Source organism: Micromesistius poutassou, assembly GCF_964030765.1.
Source record: "Micromesistius poutassou genome assembly, chromosome: 7".
NCBI lineage: Eukaryota > Metazoa > Chordata > Actinopteri > Gadiformes > Gadidae > Micromesistius > Micromesistius poutassou.
The window spans coordinates 5,971,450-5,987,754 of record NC_140277.1 but is presented as its reverse complement, the minus strand read 5'-3'; the positions used below and the strand labels follow the sequence as shown (position 1 = coordinate 5,987,754).

Below are 16,305 nucleotides of genomic sequence, written 5' to 3'. Positions count from 1 at the left end.
TCCTCAATTGGACAACTGCAATTGTCCGCGTATACATGGCGGTGAGTAAATCGATTCATTGGCCGAAGCGTGTCATACCCCGGTACGTTAGGTGGCGCTGTACCCATTTCAACTAGTGGTAATAGAGCCACCGGTTGACCTCTTTACATCACCAGCAACAACAAACTCAGGCGGCATTCGAGAAAGATGTTTCAGTAGGCAGCTGTTAGTTCACTTCGGGTCCATATCATTTTGTCTCCGTCGTATGCAGACTCCTCCGGCTGCTCTGCTGCCGGAGGAGTCCGCATACGACCGAGAGGTCGAAAACAATGTCTGTAAGATTCATAATATCAGAGAATACCCCCGTCAGTTCGGCCGCGACGCAATGAATGAATAAAGATCGTAGTTATTTTACAACCTCGTTGATGAGAAAAATTTTGAAAAACATGTTGATGATGATACACTCCTATAGGGGGTAACTACATTGGCACGACACCGGCTTCCTCCATCTTCTGCGCCAGCTTTTTAAATAAATCGCCTATCCGAAGTGAGTTGACAGCTGTCTACTGAAAACATCTTTCTCCCACCGGAGCAGCCCCTCCGCCGCCCGTCCGTATACGGCATTCCCCGCCGCATCGCAAGGAATGAATAAAGATCGTAAACACGTTGGGAGAAAAAAACATTTATTTTGACAGATGTGCCCGAAGTTACTACTTTACTTTTTCAGGCTTGGGTGAAATCGAAGCATAGTGTCTGTGTGCTTCCACCTTTAATGAATGCATGCCATGCACGCTCCCACGGCCGGGACACAATTCTTATAGGGGTAACTACATTCACCGGCGTCCTCCATCTTCTGCGCCACCTTTTTAAATAAATCTCAGTTTCTCGTTTTCTGACAGCGACAACAACAACACGACTATCGTCTCCTTCTACTTCCGGCTCACGGCCCCGGGAAAAGATCTTGAGCGTGCGCAGAACGCAATTCAACGCATAATCCAATTCGACTCTGTACATGCACGCTTAACTCGACTATGAATCACATTATCTAGGGGTCTTAATTCGACTATGAGTAACCCAATTCAATTCGAGTACAGTTTGACTAAGGTGTATACATGCATCTTAGTAATAAAACATAGTTGGACTAACCCAATAAGTCGACTTTCTCGAGTGTCATGTAAATGTACTGAGTGAACCTTTCTTTTTGTCTGACATCGTATTCTGACTCAAGAGTAGAAATGTTTTTTTGTTTGTCAACCTCAGCACAGTGAGGTCACCCCTGCCGAGTGAAAAGAGAGTTGTAAGAGCTTATTGCCTGTCTTGCTCAGTGGCACTCTGGCAGGTTAGAAGCCTGCTGTCAGGGAGGTGTCATGGTCCGACCCAACAGCCCAGCACAATAGCTTCCCTGTGCAGTACGCAGAACAAGCTGCCATTCCAAGAGAGAAGTGTGTGTGTTCGTCTGTGGGTGTGTCGGTGTATGTGTGTGTGAGCTAAACGTTTCATAGCGAGGGATCAATTAAATGTGCACTATATTTCACTAAGTTGTACATTACTCAACATAGTAATACTACTAGTGTATAACTTCTCGTATCATCTTAAAATGTTTCCAGAAAAAAATGTATATGAATGATCAACCTTGATTGCTAGTATGTTGGCACTTTCCTGTACTTGTGTAAAGTCTTTGTTCAGCGTATGTTCAGTGAAAAGTTAGTACTTTTCACTGAACATAGATGTATCTATGTTTCCCATGCCAGTAAAGCCTTGTGAATTGAATCGATGAAGAGGGAAGAGAAAGATTGGAAGCACCGGAAGAGACGATTACGTTATGCAGCTCTTCTTGTAGCCATCCTGAGACGTATAAAGAAATCACCCATAAATGCAGACGGAGCGCTTCAGATGGAATAACACGTTCATGAAAAAGTACAACTGCAGATTTAGAGCAGGTGGGATATGGCTCAGACGCAAGACCAAAAGTACAACCTACCACACACACACACACACACACACACACACACACACACACACACACACACCGAGCTCCTGTCAAATCTGCCACCAGCCAACACAAGGCCTTTAAAGTGGCAACATCAAGGTGCCATGGATACTGGAGAAGCAGCTAAATTAGGCCACGGCTGGGGAGAGGATGCACCGCATGATCAAAAGACCGCAATGATCGTCCTCTCCCCGCTTCCACTGTTCCACTGTGCCAGCAAGTTAAGCCCAGGCAGATAGGAGCTCAGGGCTCCAAGCAGAAGACATGTCTTTGTCGGATCTGGGTTCACCTGGAATAGCATGTACCATAAGAGCCGGCAGAGTCCCCGGGAAGGCAGACATACCAGGGGAGGACAGAGAGGGGGTGAGATGGAGAGAGAGAGAGAGAGAGGGGGGGGGGGAGAGAGAAACAGAGAGAGAGAGAGAGAGAGAGAAACAGAGAGAGAGAGAGAGAGAGAGCAGGAGAGGGATGACACAATCCGTTTAAACTTGGAAGTCAGAATTTCCAAGTTCCCAGTAGGAATTTTAAACAGGACCACCCCACTGAAGTTGGATTTCCTTAGAGAACATCACAACCCAAATCTCACGATCCAAGATGGCTGCTCTGTGCATCAGCAGTAATGAAAGCTGTAGTGATACACTGTTTATTAGCACTCATGTCTTATTTGTGTCTGTCTGTGGACATGCTTCTAGGGTGTTTGTATGCGCAAGATACCATGTACTGCTAACAGCGGCTAACAGCGGCTAACAATGGCTAACCTGGTTAGAATTGGTATTGCTAAATGTCATCTCGGCTGTGACTTCATTCCCAACTCTAACTTCCTAGGTAAATGGAACACAGCAAGAGAGAGAGAGATGAAGAGAGAGATGTAGAGAGAGAGAGATGTAGAGAAAGAGAGATGTAGAGAGAAAGAGATGTAGAGAGAGAGATGTAGAGCGAAAGAGATGTAGAGAGAGATGTAGAGAGAGATGTAGAGAGAAAGAGATGTAGAGAGAGAGAGAGAGAGAGAGATTGAAGGTGATGCTGAGAGAGATTTAAAGTGTGAGATTGAAAAAGACAGGGAGAAGTGTAAGCAGGAGAGAGGGAGAGGGAGGGAGAGAGAGTTCCTGGTGGATAATAAGGCAGGTCCATACAATTTCAGGCTGATTTATGAAAAAAAGCTGTGAGGTGAAGTGAACGGAAATCACATTGGGAGACGAGGAGAGGGATGAGGAGGTTAAATCCTCGTCTTTGATCCAAGACGCAGATGAGCCATGGTGTTTTGTGAACACCTGAAGCATTGTGACTCACCTCGCTTTCTCATATCTGCCAAAACACAGGGGGGAGATTTTCCTGTCATCTGCCGGGGCTTTGGTTGTGTGTGTTTGTGTGTGTGTGGGAGTGTAGGTATGTGGGTTATGGTGTTAGACTGCATGTACTCAAAAAGTTTTCGCTTCAGATTTATGGCAAGAATAGCAGCAGAAGGAGTCACGACCTTGCCTGAAGGTTACCACAGCATTTGTTAACCGTCGCAATTCTTGAAGTCAAAGTGGACGTGGCCTCATATGCTCTATCGTTATCGAGTACTACCGGTATAACTCTCACCATTGGACACACTGCCAGTCTGTGGTGACTCAGAGAACTGCAGAAGAAGAATCAGAAGATAAGGCAGGAGAAGAAGAACGTGAAGGCAAAAATGGAAGGGCAAAAGACGATGAGAGAAAACATTCAGGGTAGAGTGAGAGGCAAAAATAACTAAATGAGCTGCCAAGGACCATAAATCCCATTAATAGTGTGATTTGAGAGCTAATGCTCTTCCAGCCCTGATTAAGGGTACGGGGTCATTGAGACGAGCGCTGCTGCTTAATGGAGAGGGACAGCCGATGGTGTATGATCTGCTCACATCAGTGCAGTTTAGATGAAGCCGGGTGTCTATTGAAAATGGACCAATTGAAAGGAGAATGACATGGGTCACTCTGTGGCAGTAACCTCTAGCTTGGAACTTTTCATTTATAGGGAAGACATTAAGGAACAGAGCAGGGTCCTTGTAGGATTTGCTCGCTGCTAACATCACCAAATGAAGTGATGTTTTCTCCTGCTTAAGATAGTCTCTTTGGCTAACATTTAAACCACTCACACGTCTAGTAACAATAGAAGTTAAAGGCACTTAGGCTGTTTGGCATTTACTAAACCGACAGCTTAAGAGGAAGAAGGGGCAAAGATTAGTCTTTAATGGAAATGTCAGCAATACAAAAAAAACGAAATCCTGCTGTACTCTTTTTCTTTTCTTTTCTTTTCTTTTTGTACTTTTTATACATCATTTCATTTCATGGATTTCAGAAGTAATTTTCTTCTGAACTTCTTTGTTCTTTAGTAAAACCCATACATTTTGTAGCCATCTGTGCATTTGGGTATGAGTTGCTAGATAACATATCCACAATGTATGAATTACATGAATAACACAACTGAAAATGTCCCCCTTCAGAGTTCTGGAGGGGGATGTGCCAAAATGTTTTTTAAAATGCAGAACCGATACCAACGTTTCTTTTTTATTTGCCAACCACCTTCCCGAAGTAATCTCTAAATAAAATCCCCCACAGGGGTTCTATTGTAAGCCGTTGACATCCCAAACAAGAAGACTGTCAGCTTGTTGCCGCTGTCAGTCTCTTGAGGAAGAGAGAGGAAGAGAGTCGGGCAGATTTGCCTCTGAATCTGTTTGTTTCTCTAATGAGCCCTGAAACCCTCTCTTTCTCTTCCCGCTCCGCCACCAAACGTCTATCAGCAGGCGGCCAGGCTGCTGCTCCGTCTCTAATGTTGTCATCCGACTTCTACTGGGAACTGTTTGCCTTCCAGTTTACCATGATGACTTTGTCTTAAGACAAAGAGACACATGTCTGGATCATGCTGGTTCACACGACACACAAGCCCAATTCAATACAATTGTGGATTGAAGACATGCCCAAGTTTTTTTGCGTGGTACACTGAGTCATGCTGTTAACACTGTATCATTGTTTTCATGTTTCGCTTGTTTTTTGGGGTTTTCTGAGAGATTTCGCCTCACTTAATAATCAGCCTTTCTTATCTTGAAGGCTTCCAGAAACCCAAACTAGGCTATATAGCCTAGTCTATATTGGTAATGGGGTGTCACATCTTGGCCTATTGTGTGCCTTTAGGTTCTTAGTTTGGTGATTGATAACGGCAATGTTAAAATCTGCCTATTCTTAGAAACAATTGTATCTGTATATCTGTATGTAATTGTAGAAAATGTTTGAGCAGGTAAAGTAGTAATTTCATGATTTTCACACTGTTACGACTGTGTCATAAATAGAAGAATGACAAATGCACATCAGGTTTGACAAACCAAGGTTTTATTATTTTCTGTCAGATTTTCTCTCTCTCTTTTCTGTCTCAAAACTCAAAGAAAAAAAGCAACCACCCGGAGTCCTTCCATTCCATCTATTCAGCTTGGCCATCTAGAAAGAGAACAAAAATGCCTTATGAAAACGTTTTCACAGCTCATTTAACTTTCCAAACATCCATATCAAATACCTTAAAAAGTACTGAAAATATGCATCACCTTGTTGCTCTGGGAGAATTATGGAAATTTGTGGCTGCCCAAACTTCTCCTCCTCAAGGGCAAGCTGACGTGCAGCAATCTCCAATTTTGCCCTCTTCAGAATTATCACCACCTCTTGAAATTTGCAGTCTCAATCGGCAGCTTCACTTAGAAGACCACAGACGTCCTTCCTCAGACTCACTTTCTCCCTCTCCATCTCCACCAGGTCTTGGCTGCATTGGCAGCTGTTAAATGCGCTGATTGAGGCGGGGGCAGTTGAGGCGGTGGAAGGAGTTGAGTAGGTGGTGGCAGCCGAGGTGGAAGGTGCGGTGGACTGTGGAGTGACGACAGGTGAGGAGGTGGCAGCAGCGGAGGTGGATGGTGCGGTGAACCGTGGAGTGACGATGGGTGAGGAGGTGGCAACAGCGGAGGTGGAAGGGGCGGTGAACCGTGGAGTGACGACGGGTGAGGAGGTGGCAGCAAGGGAGGTGGAAGGTGCGGGATCAGTGGTATCATGACAGATGAGGAGGTGTCAGCAACAGAGGTGGAAAGTGCGGTGATCAGGGGCGTCATGACGGGTAGTGAGGTGGGAGCAGCTGAGGTGGACTGGTGGGGGATCCTGGGTTCCTCATCCTCCTGCCATTGCTCCCTTGAAGGATCTCCCTCTTCCATGATACCCGCATGGATGCCTTGGGAGGCCAAGAAGCCTATGATGGCCATGGCTCGCTCTTCCTCACCGTTGAGGGACTGCGGGCTTTGTTGGCCTCTAACTCCTCAAGGAGAATGTGAAGTTCTTCTGCTTTGAAAGTTTCTCTCCTCTTTTCAGCCTTGTCCGCCATTTTGCAAAAGGCCTTGCCCTGCTTTCGGAGGGTGTTATATAGGTCTGTCATTTCACGTGAGCAATTAATTAATTGAACAATTATGCCATAGGCTGTTTAGCAATATAGCATTTGTCGGCCTAGGCCTAATCAATTGCGTTTTAATATTTTTAGCATTCATACTATTGTAGTCTATTCTTTTTCATAGGCTACTCTGCTGTTGGCCTTATTGGGGAGATATTTTTTTGCTGCCACAAAATATACAGTTTCATCTAACAACATTCCTGTGTCTCCCCCTCCTACAGAGCCCATTTCAGCACCGTGTCAGTGGACAGTTACAAGCCTACGAACGTCGTTAGAGCAGTGCACGTGCGTTCATGTAAAGAGGAGTTTTGGGAAACACACAGAATTTTTTTACAAACGTTCGAAAGATCATTCGTGAGAATGTACGTACGAGCGTGGATCCATCGTTATCGGGAAACTGGCCCTTGACCTGATCCACCACAAACACCACTCTGACCTGTTCCACCACACACACAACTCTTACCTGATCCACCACACACACTCAACTCTTACCTGTTTTGTTTCTATTGAGACGCAGAGGATTTATTTTTCCTTCTCCTCGCCTTCTGTTGTTTTTGTCCTCCTCTGGTTTAGCAGGAAGGGTATGCTAGGAAATGATGGAAGCATCAGTCTTTATCCCCCTCCACTGCTGAGGAGCTAGGAGACACAATACAACAATGACCTTTTGAGACATGAAGAGAGAGAGAGAGAGAGAGAGAGAGAGAGAGAGAGAGAGAGAGAGAGAGAGAGAGAGAGAGAGATGGAAAAACAATGGAGTCATACAAGTAGAGAGTGTATAACCACCAAACTTAGTAATTACCATCGGGCAGGACACCTTAGTGGACAGTGTTTCGACTGTCACAGGCACACCAGTAACAAGTGTACGCTTCCACCTCCAAGAACTTAAATTACACTTAATATACTGTCCAATAATACGTATTGTTAATACAAACTAACCCAACTCAGCCCTCACTGGCCTTGATACTCTAGCTGCCACCTGCTCACTCAATCAACACCACGACACAACCTGTAACCAATTAACCAATTAACCCTCACACACACACATACAAGCGACCAACACAAAGACAGCCCAGAGATATTCACTGCAATTGTGACCAATTGCAAATCGAACACAAACACATGTGACCACAGGTCCTCAAGCCATTGACACCAGCCAACTCGGAACAAAGAGTCTTTGGGTTTCAATCCTCAATGTCCCCTAACTGAATCTAGAAGACAGCTGGACAACATTGAAACTTTCATGTGACACTGCTGGCATCATTTAGTTTATAAAGATGTAAACGGTATAAACACATGTTATGTTACCATGCAGTAATGAAGTATTGGTAATGAGAGAGTGTGTGTGTGTGTGTGTGTGTGTGTGTGTGTGTGTGTGTGTGTGTGTGTGTGTGTGTGTGTGTGTGTGTGTGTGTGTGTGTGTGTGTGTGTGTGTGTGTGTGTGTGTGTGTGTTCTTTTCATCACTTCTTTGTATCTTCCTCCAATCCATTTATCTCTCTAGATAAGAGTTGTATCATTCTATCTCTCACTTGCCGTCCAAGCAAACCTTTCAAAACGAACCTAGAATCTGAGTGAATTTTTTCAAGATGACAAGTTAACTTCTCTGGAATGGCTGGGTAGGCCTATATAATGAATATCTGGTGTTCTTTGACAGACGTAAGAAACACTAGAGGGAGACAGATTGTGGGACAGATAAACATATCCTATTTTAAAGGTGAACCAAACCCAACCCCACTAAAATTGGACTGGAAAGGGAAATTCGTGCAAATCCACGGGTAGCATATGCTGTTAACTTACCATTTTATAGATATCTCTCTCGCTATCTCTCTCTCCTTCTCGTGTACAGCCCGTCTCCTTCTCCCTCTCGCTATCTGAAATGTAGTTTTCTCCCTCCAGCTTTTCTCTCCATCAATATTCCGAAAAAGTAAGATTCAAGTTTTCCATAGGCCTACACCACGACGTAACATCGTTCAACAGAGGTTGTTTCTAAACTAAAAGAAAAGCGTTGAGGAAAGCTCAATACTGCCCTCACGTGGTTGTGAAATGTATTAACATTGAAACGCCCATCAATATGATATGCTCTCATTCGCCCACTTAATAATCGATTTCAACGTGACAAATGTTTATTTAATGCAGGGTTTATGTTTTCCAATGATGTTCACAAGAAATTACCTATTTGAAAGGCATTTAGGGAGCAGCATTTCAGTTGAACCAGCAGGCTTCAACTGAAGTGATTAAGTCATGGATCACAAGATTGCATTCTCACTCATGAGTCATGATGATTAACTCATTTAGACCTACATGTTAGGGGACTACATAGCGTATATAGGAAGTTGAATACCATGTGTAAGCCTAAATGTAAAATTTTAAAAAAAAATTAAATAAATAAAAATATATATATATAGGCCTATATACGATTTTTCTCTGTTGTCAGAAACCCCTTCAATAAACGCCTAGTATTTATAGAAAATAATAATAAAATAATTGGATAGATAATAGATATACCCCAATTAAGCATGACATTTGATTTGCAGAAATTAAATAAACTGATGTCATGTCTGCTACTGAAAACACATGATATATCTTGGCCATGGACTACCCAGAGAAACAGCTGTATTTTCTATAAATACTAGGCGTTTATTGAAGTGGTTGCTGACAACTGATGGAAATCGTATATATAATATATATACTGTACATATACATATATTCGTTCACTTGATGTTGATGTTCAGTTGATGTTCACAAGAAATTACCTATTTGACATTTGGGAACCAGCTGGTTCCACTGACGTGATTATATCATGGGATCACAAGATTGCATTCTCACTCATAATGAGTCATGATGATTAATTTAGACCTACATGTAAGGCAACTACATGACATGTTTTAGAAATTAGGAAGTTTAATACCAAATGTAAATGGAAATATATATCTAGGACCTATATATATTTCTAACCCAATTGAGCATGAGATGTAATTTGCAGAAATTAAATAAACTGATCATGAAAAAAATAAACTGGTCATGCCTACTACTGAAAACACATGATACAGTAGGCTATATCTTCTGTCCACAGACCTGGACCATGGACTACCCAGACCAACAACTATGTGTATTTCCCATTAATGCTCTGTGTCGTGGATACCCTACATGCCCCACTTATAAGCGTCATTGTCTGTTGACATCTGTAAAAAAAATAAAAAAAAAAGTATAATAATAATACAAAAAACGTATTTTGCTTCGTCGGTGAAAGTGAATTAAATACCTAGAGTTTCTAGAGTTTCAAACTGACCCACCCACATTTGGTTTCCACAGAGCGCCAAGCCAGGTTTCCATAGCTACGGGGATGGTGGACGGAGAGGATGACGACAAGGAGGAGGGAGCCAAAAACGATATTGCAAGCTGACATTTTTAATTAAGATAAATTAAAGCATAACAGATGGAAGTCGGATTGTTTTCTTCTTATTGGTTACAGGGCAAACACATTGGATGTCAGAGGAGGGTCCCAGAACATGCTCATGAGTTTGTATAAAAGCTGCCACAAAAGTTATTCATGACAGTTATTCATACTTCGTGTCGTGAAAATCATGTCAATAATGTAACATTCAATCTGTTGAGGAAAAAAGTTTGGTTCGAAAAGAAGATGCGAAATAAGAAGCTCTTGACATAGCTCTGTATCGACCTGGTTGACATGTAAACGTCATATCTAAGACCCGCCCCTTATGTAAATGACCCTCAGTATCCGGAAATTAACGATCTCGTGATGTCAGGGGGTTGTGTGTTAGCAGAGCATCGGAATGACTCGAGTGGCTTTCTGCTTCAAGAAATAAAACCGAGTCCAGTCGCTGATATTTTTTACTATTTAGAATCGCTGGCAACTTTCGACGTGGGACTATGAACGTGGATGTACTGTCGGTGGATGTATTCGTCGGCATGGACGGTAATGGGAAGTCTCTCGTCGGACCTAACGGGATGCCATTCAGTTAGCCGTTCATGAGTCAAAAGTTGAGATTGGTTACCTCAAGCTAGCTTGCTGGCTAGTAAAAGGTTTCGTTTTAATACCTCAAGTCATATATGCTTTTCTTGCAAAGTAAACTCGGAGTCATGACACGCCCGACCCTAGAGCGAGTGACGGATTTTGGCGACTATACGTGTGGTAACGAATTACACGAATTTTTAAAGCAGACCAACACTAATAACCGAGGCACAAACAATATGTCAGATGTGCGCCTCAGTCCAGATGGGCGTCACATTCATGTCATTCTCCGCCAACCCAAAGTGGGTCTGCTGACATTCGACAAATATGAAACACCACAGATCATCCCGAATCAAAAGCGTCTGGAGCTGCGTTTGACGCGCACCTCATCGATAGTGGACATCATTTATTTGGACCACAACAACAATAGGAACGCTGACATCGCCACGCTCGTCGTTGTGTACGAGAATGGCAAAGCGGAGTTCTGGAAATTTCAGGAGTGCAAAGCGGGGTGGCAGCTCCTCCATACGTCGGACTTGTGTAACAGCCCCCGCGCCAGAGTGGTGTCTGTGTCGTCCTGCGCCAACCTTATCATCTGGTGTGAGGAAAGACCGCACTCTGAAAGCTCGCCGTCTATCAGCGCCACCAGGAATAACTTCAGATACTGCATTTGCAAGCGTGCCTACGAGGTGGAGGAGGGGGGCGTGATTTTGGGAGGGGTGAAGATTGCCCTGCACAACAACCCCTGCTTCACCGTCATCAACTCGGGTGACTATGTTTACCTGCTGCCCGCCGCGCCCCAGGAGAAGCCCCTCCTGAGCGTCTCTCAGTGTCTCCTATCGTGGTCGCCTCAGCGGGACACGTTCAGGGTGTGCAGCACGTGTAAAGGCGCTTTACTGTTGAAGAAAGACTCCTCATCTTCCCCTAAAGAAACAGACTTCAAACGATTGGTGATGGATTGTTTAGGTTATCTATCATCTCTACAACCCCCCGAGATTCACGCTTTCTCCCCTGCCGCCTGCGGGGGGCTCTTGCTGTTGCTCAGCACCGGCTGGGTGACTCTACTGCAAAGAGACGGCACCCTGAGGCACATCTACCGACTGGGGCACGGCTGCCCGTCAAACGGCTCGACTGCACTGCCGCACAGTAGCTTCCACACCTACGGGGACACACTGGCGCTGGCCACGGGCCGGACCCTGTACCTGATAGACCTGCGGTGCGGCCGGGAGATGGAGAGGATCACCCTGAAGCGAGATGCGCTGCTGTGCGTCCACCGCGTCGAGAGACTGGCCCCCCGCCTCCTGCTGGAGACGGGGCTGTACGTGGTGATGCGGCGGCCGGAGGGGGAGGGGGAGGAGGAGGAGGAGGAGGGGGGGTCTGATGCGTGGCGAGGCAACGGGTTTGTCCCCGACGACGGGCCTCTGTTTCCCGTGGTAGCGGCGGAGAGCAGCAGCGGCGGCGGCGCCGTCCCTGGGACCCGCCTGGTGGAGTCGGTCTTCGAGGAGGCGTGTACGTACTACCAGAGGAGGAGCCTCAGCAGCACCCAGCTCACCGTAGACAAGCTGAAGAAGGCAGGGATGTTCCAGGCTCCCATCTCCCTGGCCACCATCCTCAAGGACTATCTACGCGACGGGGGGAGGCACAAGGCGGGTGGGGGAGAGCGGTCCAACGGAGCTCCGCCGTGCACGGGCGTGGATGGGCAGGACAAGCTGCTGGGCTCCCTGGAGGCGGAGCTGAAGGCTCTGGTCTCGCTGGAGGAGGTCAAGGGGACGCTGGTGAAGGCCGGTGAGAGGGAGGTGGAGGCCGTCTGCGAGAGCCTGGTCCAGCAGGAGGTGGGCAGGCTGCTGAACGCGTCGGAGTTGGACGGCGAGGCTCTCCTTTACCTCAACTCACTCTTCAGCCAGTTCCCCCAGCAGGCCTGGAGGGCCATGCAGGCCGCCCTGCAGCTCCAATGCAACGGATCGGGCTCCCTCTCCAGCAGGGCTCCCGCCGAGGTGTGGAAGACCGTCCTGGGCCCCGTCCAGCTCCCCGGCCCTCCAGCCAACCCCCCTGCTCTCACCAACAGCCAGCCCAAGAATAGGCACCACCTCAAGGCCGCGCCCGGCTCCAAAACCACGGGTCCGACCCTGCCCGTGTTTGAGCTCCTTTGCCTCACGGTGCTTCGTTTCCAGGCAGGCTGGCTGCCAGGGTTCCTGGAGCTGGCCCACCAGAAGCAGGGCTCGGGCGGCCTGAGCATCAGCCTGGCCTCCTCCTCCTGGAGCTACACCCCCGGCCGGGGAGGGGGAGAGAATGGGGAGAGCACCGTGCCGCTCTACAAACGGGCCCTGTCCGTCCTGCACAGCCTAGGGCCGAGCGTGGACCCCGAACAGAGCCAGGACCTGGAGGTGGAGCTGCTGCTGGTCAGCGGGCGCCCCAACGCCGTCCTGCAGGCCCTGCGGAACCTCATGCGGCGCAGCCAGTGGGAGCGGGTGACCCGCGTGGCCCAGAGGTTCTGCCAGCAGAGCCCCCTGCTCAACAAGGAGATCTTCGCCAGCCTGCTGTGCGAGGTGGCCCAGCACCGCGACCTGGACCCCTACCTGGACCTGCTCTGGGCCCTGTGCCCTGAGGACCTCACCGTCACAAGCATCCTCAACCTGGTGCTGAAGAACGTCCCCGCCCCCAACCTCCCTCCCCTCTCCTCCTCCTCCTCCTCCCCCCTCTCCCCCTCCTCATCCAGGCAGCCGTCCCCGTTCCCCCAGCCCCACTCCACAGAGCTGACGGTGGGCCTGCTGAAGCCCCTGCTCAGGAAGGTCCTCCAGAGAGAGACCAAGCCCAGCCAGCGCTACGCTGATATCCTCCAATCTCCTGTATTCCCCCCGCCCGCACCCCCCAGACAGCCCACCGAGAAGCAGCCGTCGGGACAGCAGTCTGGGGGGCAGCAGCCCAGGGCAATGGCCCAGGCTGCCCCCCACACAGACTCCACCCAGTGGGGCAGTGACCCCACAGCCATCCCCATACCACAACCAGCACGACCACTCGAACGCAACCCACTCGGATGCAAGGGTGGGCTTCCGCTGCCCGCAAGTCCGTACTGACGCACGTCTACAACCATCCATTTGGATGAATGAGAGTTACCGTTGCATCAGTGTTGTGGGGAAAAGTACAGGTTGTTCTGCTTGCACTTGTACAATGAAATCTGTAAATCCGTTTTGTACACTTAAAGTATTATCAATTGGCTTTTGCTGTAACAAGAATACGACAATCACAGTCAAAGAGTGAACAAAAGTCACTTCCCTTGATGACTATTTATAGTTGAATGGTGTTTTGTTTTGTTTTTTTATATTATTTTTAGAAATGGATGAAAGAACTGTCAGTGACACCTGTTTTGCCATTGCTGAAGACTATCACTAATACTCAGAACAGTTATGACTACTATTGCCTAGTGAATGACTACTGAAGCTCACGGTGTTCTGTATACTCGTGGTATTTCACCCTAAATCAGAGTGAATAAATGAGTGACATTATGGAGACTTTAGAAGTTAAATATGCACAAGAGTGAGGAAAGTGATGCATAAGGTCTTAATGAATAGCCATTATCAAAAGACGAAAAGTAATATATTAAAATGATGCGTGGAGAAAGTAATTAACTACCTTGTTCCTCGTTGTGAGTCACTGAGTGCAATGTATGTTCCTCAAAGACCTATGAATATTGATGGGCAACAGGCTTTGTGCATTGAGATTTGGTTAATTGCCTTCAGGATCACCCTTGCCTACTCTAACCGCCTGTAATGATTTCTTCAATCTTAAATGAGTTTTAAAGTAAATATGAAGAAAGGTTTATAGCTATCCAATAGTTGTTACACCTAATTGGGTAACGTTGTTTTTTCCTAATGTCTTTCCAACAGCGTAAACATTAACCAGCCGAGTCGCCGTGAACCTGAACTTTGCATTTACTGTCACTATCACCTCAATAATCCAAGCTCAGTCCCTCCACTCTCTGCTTCTCTTCTTCTCTTCGTCCTCCATCTTGACCAGCCACCCAAAGGGACATTCCAGTGGAAATAGCCACCGGAGTGGCCCACAGTCTTGCCCTTAAAATCACATTTCCAGAGTAATTCTGTTAGTCTCTTTAAGTAGGGGAAGAGGCAGCACACGTTGTGATTCATCACACACACACACACACACACACACACACACACACACACACACACACACACACACACACACACACACACACACACACACACACACACAGAGAGAGGGGTTGAGTATCACGTCTAGTTCAGGCCTTGTGAGGGTAATATTATTAGAGATGTTGGGCCTTTTGTTGGTGTTCTCTGTCAGTCGTTCTACAGTTTGCCATGAAACTATGTACTTTGCCGTCACCAATTTGTCCAAACCAGTATTAATGCCTAACCAAAGTATTGTGTGCCATGGCTGCTGAGATAAACATGCAATTATCCATACATGTGTATGATAAAGTAATATGTACATTAAGTAAACAAGAATGCTTGTCTGTGCCTCCGATATTAATGCCTTTATGCTGTATTTCTATTACATTCTTTTCATAGTTTTTGCAGAAGGTTTACTAAATCGAATTAATAATGCCTTATGTGAAGCATGGTTTTATAATATGCAAACTGCCTTGGAAAAAGTGTTATTTATTTGAAGAATAAGAAACGCTGAGGTGACCAGCTCCTGGTTGTCGGTGGAGGGGACTGTATGTAGGAGCCTGTAAGCAGGTATGGGTCACAACAAGAACAAACATGTGACTGTGGAATGCCACAGAACAATGTGGGAACCGTGAGCAGCGGTGATTCTTCTTCTTCACACACGAGTGTCACATTTCTTCTCTCCCCCCTCATCAAGCTCACCCATGACTTGTGTGGGGGAGAGAGGGGGAGGTTGGATTTGCCTTTAACTTATTTACTATGTGTTTTCTCATACCACTGTTGTAATCACAAGGCCATTTAGTTTGACTGCTGCCATTTTAATTTTGATTTTTTATGTTTGCAGTTCTGTGTATTTGCACAAGTTTTGAATGTCCACTTTGCGGGGGGGTAAGGGGGTGTTGCTAACATTGTAGTAAGTTGTAAGTCTATTGTACAATTTGTTTTTCTCGCAACTGACAATCAGAGGCAAAGCACTCGCATTCTTTCACAGGTCAACAGGTGTCATCAATGTCAAAGTCAACATGTGTGTATGTGTGTGTGTGTGTGTATATAACAGTATACATATCTAAACTGTTATTAAATATGAGATGCTTACTTAAAATGTCTTTGGGGTGTCGTATACGGTCAATCATCTCAATAGTAGCACAGTGTGGCGGGTCTTTAACTTTTAACTTGGAGGTTTTTATTGTTCAAAGATGAGATGGGAAGTATGAAAGTACAGAAAGTGCATCCCACTGCACAAACCCTAGTCAGGGTTAAATGTCACTCGCACAAGGCCTGCCCATGCATTTTGGTCCCCCTATCGGACCTTACCGTTCGAAGCAGCACACACAACGTATTGCTGAGCCAGAGAATCTTTGTGTGTCTTCTCGTGTTACAAGGTCCTGAGAAAGGTTGGTGTTGTAATGTTATTGATTCACCTGTACTATCTTTAGACCTTACTCTGAATTTAAACAGGGCTCTTCTGCACTACTATCTGATCAGCTGATGTTGTGCTTCTGAAACATGTCTATCATGCGTTTTGCACTTAGTCTCAGTGGGCTGGCTATAGTTATAGTAGAATTCAGTTTACACCTATGGCTTGGAGTTTAATGTAGCATTACAGTTACATTTCGGATGCAATTGCCTTATATTTTTGGAGAGCAACCGGGGTTATTAGAACATCTAGATTATAGTCTTGGAGCAACGTCTATGGCTAGATACATTGCAAAGAGCAGTGATTTTATCAAAAGACAATATTTTAAGACCCTATAAGGAAGTCATGAGTATGCAAAAA

General features: G+C 46.1%; 1 protein-coding gene across 1 annotated transcript; it reads left to right on the top strand.

Annotated features, from left to right (window-relative positions):
* The first annotated feature begins 10,181 nt into the window (after positions 1-10,181).
* On the top strand, positions 10,182-15,528 carry hps6 (HPS6 biogenesis of lysosomal organelles complex 2 subunit 3). The gene has a single exon (XM_084470459.1). The coding sequence runs from the start codon at positions 10,476-10,478 to the stop codon at positions 13,449-13,451; it is 2,976 nt and encodes a 991-aa protein (XP_084326585.1). The 5' UTR covers positions 10,182-10,475; the 3' UTR covers positions 13,452-15,528.
* Positions 15,529-16,305: the final 777 nt, after the last annotated feature.

What these genes read in the sequence shown, in the direction of transcription:
- hps6 (XM_084470459.1), top strand. Translation starts at nt 10,476, where the DNA reads ATGCTTTTCTTGCAAAGTAAACTCGGAGTCATGACACGCCCGACCCTA.